The sequence below is a fragment of the Sorex fumeus genome, unplaced genomic scaffold (genome assembly GCF_029834395.1).
Source record: "Sorex fumeus unplaced genomic scaffold, SorFum_2.1 ptg000046l, whole genome shotgun sequence".
Classification (NCBI taxonomy): Eukaryota; Metazoa; Chordata; class Mammalia; order Eulipotyphla; family Soricidae; genus Sorex; species Sorex fumeus.
The window spans coordinates 13,813,136-13,820,996 of record NW_026606103.1 but is presented as its reverse complement, the minus strand read 5'-3'; the positions used below and the strand labels follow the sequence as shown (position 1 = coordinate 13,820,996).

Here is a 7,861-nt window from a genome sequence, read left to right as displayed (position 1 = left end):
ATGGCCAGGCAGATGGAGGCCAGTGTTAATCCAGCCTTCTACAGAGGGGATTTGGTGTGGTCCCAAGAGGAGGTAATGCGTGCCTTCTGGCGGCACATGCACTCTTGGCCTCCCTGCGAGTTGCCAGGCTGGGCTCTGCTGAGGGACCTGTGACTCAATGTGCCCAGGAGACACAGGGCCTGGATACATGCCACCCAGTGGCTGCCTGCCAGGCTGCTGCATGCTGGCTCCAGAGCTCTATGGGCGGTAAATCGGGCTTGGTTTGATAGCTCCACCCTGGAGAAGGAAGTAGTGCTATGGGCCTCAAAGGTGTTTCCAAAGATCAGACCCATTGACAGGGACAGCTCAAACAAAAATACACAAATGGGACTTCATAAAATTAAAAAGCTTCTGCCTAGCTAACAACACGGTCTACAACGAAATGACACCAGACTGAATTGGAGGAAATATTCATGTGCAACACATCAGGTAAATATGAATATCCAAGATCTATAAAGTACTCAAGAGGACTCACCCCCCCCCCCATTCACAAACCCTATTTAAAAATTGTGAGAGGAAAGAAATAGACGCAACTTCAAAGTAGACTGATGGCCATGAAATAACACATGAAAAAGGGTTCATTATCACATGTTGCTGGTCTTCACTGGGCTGGAGCAATAGCACAAGAGGTAGAGCGTTTGCCTTGTACATGGCTCACCTGGGTTTGATTCCTCTGTCCCTCTCAGAGAGCCCAGCAAGCTATTGAGAGTATCCCGCCATCTTGGCAGAGCCTGGCACTCTACCGTGGCATATTCGATATGCCAAAAACAGTACTAACAAGTCTCACAATGTACACGTTACTGTTGCCCACTCAAGCAAATTGATGAACACCGGGAGGACAGTTTTACAGTGCTATCACTTACTCTCAGTGAAATCCAAATCAAGATGATAATAAAGTATCATATCACACAAAGGAGAATGACAACTGTCAGGGAAAAAAAAGTGGGCACAATCTGTGGTGTTGTTGGGATGTGGTGGAAAAGTAATCCTTACCTGCTCTTGTTGGGAATGTTGTCTGGCTTAGCTCCTGTGGAAAACAGTTTGGAGGTTTCTCAGAAAAGTAAGAACAGAGCTGCCATATGATCCAGCAATGCTGCATTTTCATATTACCCCCAAGACACAAACACATTCATTCAAACGAACAAATGCACACCATTATTCATTGCAATACTCAACACTATAGCTAGACATAGAACCAACTTAGGTATCCAACATCGGATAAACAATTCATGAGAGTATGATATGCAAACACAGTGCAGATATAACGGAAGGTGAAGTCATACAGTTTGCCACAACCTGAATGGAACTGAGTGAGTCAGAAGGAGGACAAATACCACAGACAAATGTCACTTGTCTGTGGTATATAGAGTAACAGGGTAATGAATGCAAGGTAACAAATGGGATACCTATATGACCCTTGACCCCTGATTACAGAAGTAAGGAATAAAGGGAAGGAAAGAAACTGAAGGGAGGGAGAAGAAAACGAAAACGATGGAGGGTAACTGGGGTAGGGGGCATGCACAGTAGTAGAGGGGAGAGTTTTATCTGTATATTATGTCTGAATAATACAGCTAACAACAGTCAAAAATAAGACTCAAACTACATCAGCCAAATAAAAAAAATGTGCTCGTCCAGGGGTATGTTGCTGCCATGAGTCAACCTGCATCTGTGAGGAGAGCGCATCAGCAGCCAGACCTTCTCAGTGTCTGGATGGGCTACCTGCCTCCACCTCCCTGTACTTGTGGAAGCCTCAGCAGTTACATCCACACCGCAAAGCTGCCACACTGTTAAAAAGCTACTCCAGCCTTACCGAGTCAATAAAAATACTGAATTCTCTGAACAAACTCCATGACCTCTTAGCACCTGTATTGTAAACCATTATGCACAAAAGGAAAAGGAGAGAGAGAATAAGAAGAAAAGTGCCTCCCATAGAGGGAGATTAGGGATGAGGGATGGGGCGTTGGGGGATGGTGGGAAGGAAACAGGGGACACTGGTGGTGGCAAATGTACACTGGTAGAGAGTAGTCATGTGCTGGATCATGATATGACTAAAACCCAACTATGAAGAGCTTTGTATTGGTCCATCTCATGGACATTCAATTAAAAAAATTTTAAAAAGTAATGTGGAGTTCATGCTAATTCAATCAGCTTAATCAATGGCTGAATAAATAGCAGTACTACTACATTTAATATAATGGTAATAACAAAATATACCTGTCAAGGAGACAGGCTGGGGGGTGGGAGGAAGCTTTGGGAAACTGGTGGAGAGAGGTTAACACAAGGGGTGAGATTGTATTGGAACATTGTATACCTCAAAGTCAGCTATGAATAACTATGTAAGTAACAACTCCTTAATGCTTAACAAACTTTTTCTACATTTAAAAAGGAAAGAATAACTGTAACACTGAGAGGATCAAAGAACAAATATGATTTCATCATCATGGGGAATGAGCAGCTACCGCAAAATATCACCCATAAGGTAGGGCCAGAAGGGTCCATAATTCTCTCACCAGTCAGTGGTTCATCATCTGAGGTTGCCTGAGGACCACATACCTGTTTTTCTGAAGGGGAGGAGGGAGAGGCACATGGAGTTGATGGAGCCCCGTGAGTGGAGCCATAGGTGTCAGCTGACCTGACTGGAGAGGTAGAGCTTCATCCCCCACCCCTAGTAAACTCCACAGAGAAAGGGTAGGTTTGTGCTAACTATCAAGACTGGACATTGTACACAGCCCCTTGGCTCTGGACACTTGGCTGTGACAGGTGTGTTCTTTCCCCCACTGCCCTCCCCTCTTCCCTGGGGATTCAGAGTCTGAGGTCAGAGGGAAACCCAGATGCTGTCCTCCGACACCATAGAGAGGGGATGGGATGGGGAGAACTGTGAACTCTGTGCTCAGGTTTGCCCTCCCTGCCCAGGGCTGTGGGTGGCTAAGGGAAGCTGTCTCTGGCCTGCCTTTCCCCTCCTCCAAAAAGGACCCCAAAGAAACTCAGAAGTAAGGTCACAGCATCACCTGCTGGTATTGGAAGAAGAGGCGATTGAGAAATCACAAGCTCGCAGGCTTCAAGAGAATGAACCTGTGAGGAAGCATTCACATTCTTCTCAGTGCATGTGGATCGTTGTCCAGTTCAAATAAATCATAGACCTCTACAAAAGTATCAATAATCATATAAATATTTAAATGAAATTAAGCATCTTTTCCCACTACAAAGTGATGAAGGAAAAAAAATCAACCCAAAGCAAACAGTAAGAGTCACACTATACAGATGCAGAACAAGATTCTTCTGAAAATCTCTGAAAAATGAGTAAATAAATAAGATATATGAATATTAACAAGAGACACAGTAAAAAAAACTAGGGGATGAGGCAAAGAAAGTGATGGGAATGAGGGAAGATCAAAGAAATACAGGCCTACCTTTCAAAAAAGAAAAGAACAAGTTAGAAAGTCTCAAATAATCAATTTGAGCTCACATGTGATGACTATGGAGATGGATAGATCAAAAAATTAGCAGAAGGAAAAGATAAAAACGTGATCATAAATAAACAAAATTTTAAATGACATAGGAGCCCATATTATTTGAATCTCCTTCCTACAGAGCCTGGTGGATGTGATGGCAGAAAAAAATGATTATCTCATGCATGCTTCTTTTTCTAGAAACTCATAAATGACAAAGTAAGGGCCTTTGATTGTAGATTTCTGAGATATTCTCTCAGACGGGGACCTCCTGTTTACCACATGGCAACCGGCTGGTCATCACAGTGTGCAGGAAGCCCAGGGGTTATGGATGATCTCTGGTGGCCACGAGGCCGTGGAAGGCCAGTGGCCATGGCAGGCCAGCCTGCAGTACCAGAGCATTCCTCCCTGTGGAGCTGTCCTCATTCATTTCCACTGGGTGTTCTCTACTGCCCACTGCTTTACAAAGTGAGTTGTTTCTCAGGTCCTAGCAGCCGGGCTGGCAGGGGGAGAGGGTTAAAAGATTAGAGCCCCTGCGTCCTCAAGGCTGTGTGCTGGGACAATCTGTGTCCTTCTAGTCCAAGTTTTTTTGCCTGTGACCTGTCATCTCCTGTATTGTCCTCTCTCCTCACCTGATTTTGCTCATCTTCTATCCTCATCCCTGTGCCTTTCCTCGACACAGGTCTGCCCCCTGAGATGGCAGTGTTCATCCTGCCTCCCAGGAGCAATGTCATCTGGCTCTGTGTCACCTCACACCACGGCTTCTCTCAATGTCCCTGCAATCCTGGTTGTCAGAGGGAGGCTGGAACCTGAGATGCAGTGGCAGATGCTGGTGTTCTGTACGTCTCTGGCCTGGGGTCTCTGCTCACCACATGTCTATTGGTCAGCTGCATGGACACTAGATATGGAGTCCCTGACCTTGAAGAAGAACAGAGCTGCTCTCTGTCCTGGGTCCGGTTGGGTGTTCCCAGTGGTTTGGGAGGGGCAGTAACCTGGAGTTGGATCTTTGGTACATACAGAGGACCAGAAGCATCTGCTTTGTGCTGTGTCCCACTGGAGCCCCACTGTGGATTAGGTTGGCTTGACCCACCTCACTGTGTCTCCATTTAGTCAGAGCAGAAGTTCCCCCTATGGGTGAGAAGGACTGACACCATTGGAGTGGAGAACTCAGATGGGCAGGCTCCAGTGGGCAGGGATCAGTTTGTGGATGCGAGAGTTTGGTTACCGGCTGTGTGGGGAGGAATTTCCAGGTGAGTGAGTGGGAAGGTGGAATGTTTCGTCCCTCATGGTCAGAACACAGGACATCCTGCACGCATGGTCTCCTTTGACCAATGATTTTGTGCAGTTTCAGAACAGGTGAGTACCAAGAAGGAGTGAGAGAAAGGAGTGGTGCGAGGGCAGTTTGGTCATAAGTGGGGGGTCAAGAGCCAAGATGGAGCCAGGGCGCTCTGCATGTGCCCAAGGTAGGTCAGGATTGTCCAGCCCCATGGGACCTGCAGCCCTCCATGATCCTTTCCAATAGTGGGTGTGTGCTGAGATGTGATGAAAACCGCCCTGATTGCTAGGGAGTAGGTCTGACAGAAAGGGAGGGTTCTGTGCGGTGGTGCAGACAAGGCAGTGCTGGGGGTCAGATGATGGTGAAGAGGCACAAGCTGCCATATGCAGAAGATGATGACTGTCACCTTCCATTCTGCAGGAAGTCTCAGGCCCCTGAGGATTACTGGGTGTGTTGGGGAAGTACCCAGCTCTACCAGGACACACAATAGGCCAGGAGGGTGGCTGTGAGCTGCCTTATCATCCATCCAGACTTTTAAAGGCTCCACCATTTTGCAGCGGTGTTACAATTGCAAGGTTCCATCCCAATGGAAAACCAGCAGGACTGTACTACTATACAAGAAAGGAGACATCTACGACATTGGCAACTATCGCCCAATCTGCCTATTGTCTGTCATCTACAAGCTATTCACTCGAGTCATCCTGAATAGGATTAGCAGAACACTAGATGAAGGACAACCATGTGAACAAGCTGGATTCCGAAGAGGATTCAGTACCATCGACCATATCCACACAATAACCAAGCTCATTGAGGTATCTCGGGAGTTCAAGATGCCGCTCTGTCTAACGTTCATTGATTTAAAGAAGGCTTTTGATTCTGTTGAGACGGAAGCGGTCATGGAAGCCCTAGTCAATCAGGGCGTACAAACTCAATACATCAGGATCCTTCGTGAGCTCTATTGCGGATTCACTACCAAGATCTCACCATTCTACAAAGAAGTAATCATCCATATCAAGAGAGGGGTTCGGCAGGGTGATACCATTTCACCAAAACTCTTCAGTGCCACCCTCGAGAACATCATGCGACGACTGGAATGGGAAAACATGGGAGTGAAGATAGATGGTCGGCAACTACACCACCTCCGCTTTGCTGATGACATCGTTCTAATAACACCAAACATCAACCAAGCGGCACAAATGCTGAACGACTTTGACCGTGAATGTGGAAAGGTCGGACTACAGCTGAATCTTACGAAGACAATGTTTATGAGAAACAGCCTTGTTCCTGACGCTCCATTCGCTCTCAACGGAACCACCATCTCCGAATGCAACAGTTATATATACCTAGGTCGAGAAATCAACATGATGAATGACCTGGCACCTGAGTTGCCCAGGAGGAAGAGAGCGGCTTGGAATGCCTTCAAGAGCATTGAAGAAATAACTAAAAGGACAAAGAACCTCCAGCTACGAACACATCTCTTTGATTCCACTATTCTTCCTGCATTAACATATGCCTCAGAGACCTGGACCCTACGAAAAAAGGATGAGAACACTATTCAGGTCTCTCAAAGAGGAATTGAAAGAACTATGCTTGGAATATCACGATTCACTCAAATGAGAGATAGAATCCGGAGTTCTGATCTTCGTCAACGCTCAAGAATCAGGGACGCTGTCTCATTTGCCAAGACATCAAAAATCAGATGGGCTGGACACGTAATGAGGTTTACAGACAACCGCTGGACTAGAGCCATTACTGATTGGATTCCACGAGACATCAAAAGATCATGTGGACGCCCACCTATAAGAGGGTCAGACTTCTTCGTCAAGACCCTAAATGATCGGTTTGAGGCTCTACATGTTCCTAAAATGAACAGATACCATTGGGCTACGCTAGCACGCAACCGGGATGAATGGAGACGTTACTGGCACCCGCTCGAATAAATCGATGAATAATGGGGATTAAGTGATTAAGTGATTAAGTGATTAAGTTACAATTGCACCAACCTGTGAACTTCAGCTCCTATATCATCCCTGTCTGACTTCCAACCCCTGGCATGGAACTGCTTCTTGGCACATCTTGTTTGATAAATGCCTGGGGAAAGCTCTCTGAGGTCAGTGAGTGGTTATGTTGTGGGTGTGTATGGGAGACAGGGACTAGGATTCTAGCTCATCAAAATCTCTAGTTAGCGTGGAGGCCTATGGACCTTGCGCCTCTGTGCCTTATTTCCTGAAAACTGGACTTATCCTGTTCCTCTTGTGAAAAATGTGTCCTTCTGAAAGCTTCAAGTTACTCAGGTCGAAGACACTGAAATTCTGGGTCCTTTGATTTTGGGTGTCAGGAATCTGGAAATCAACGTTTCTCTGTCTTGGGTGTAAAAACTTAACTAATAAGTGAATTGATGTAGGGTTTCTCAAAAATGCTGTTTAGGTGGCCTGAGAACTCCTCTCAGTGATGTATGGCCCACCTTCTCAGTTTGAGGATGCAGTGTTGTTAGGTTCTGCAGTGACAGGGTTAACCAGGCCATCTCAGTGATGCTGGGGAAACCTCTAGGGCACATCTGGTTGTGCTCAAGGGCCTGTAGGGCTTTATCTTGATGCTCAAGGAACATGTCATGCCAGAGATATAACTAGCAACGATTTTGGGAGAAGCATGTATTTCACACTTCTGTTCTCTTCTAGCCCCTTGGTTCGAATATTTCAATTTGATGTAGATCAGACGTGACTTTGTCAACTCAATTTGTCTGAGTGTTCCTCTTTCTACTGTGAAATACCTTAATTTTTCCATGGCCATAGAAGGAACATGTAAAAGTAAGAAAAAAGCTCTTGGAGAACCTTGGGGAAGAATGATCACGACCTAAAATCATCTCAGTTCCATCACCTAAGTTTTGTTCTTCTCCTTACCTGTGTCTCCTATCTGCATCTTGGATTTGTCAGGTGAATGGAGTAATAGGGTGAATACAGGGCAAAACTTTGTGGAGGTTTTCAGTAAAATGAGGAGAAGTATAAAAATTTGTATAAACATGAACTTCTTCAGAGAAGTGTGTTTATCCTTTAGTGAAATATTGATGCATAATGATTATGGAAAAGAACATATTTAT

General features: G+C 45.6%; 1 protein-coding gene across 1 annotated transcript in view; it reads left to right on the top strand.

Annotated features, from left to right (window-relative positions):
- The window catches only part of LOC130031245 (NUT family member 2G-like), a gene marked incomplete at its 3' end in the record, with an annotated part of 41,124 nt that continues 33,263 nt past the window's right edge, over positions 1-7,861 (top strand). The window contains exons 1-2 of the mRNA XM_056122506.1: positions 1-72; positions 4,599-4,738. Of these exons, the coding sequence (XP_055978481.1) occupies positions 1-72; positions 4,599-4,738 (212 nt within the window). The remainder of the gene's footprint in view (positions 73-4,598; positions 4,739-7,861) is intronic.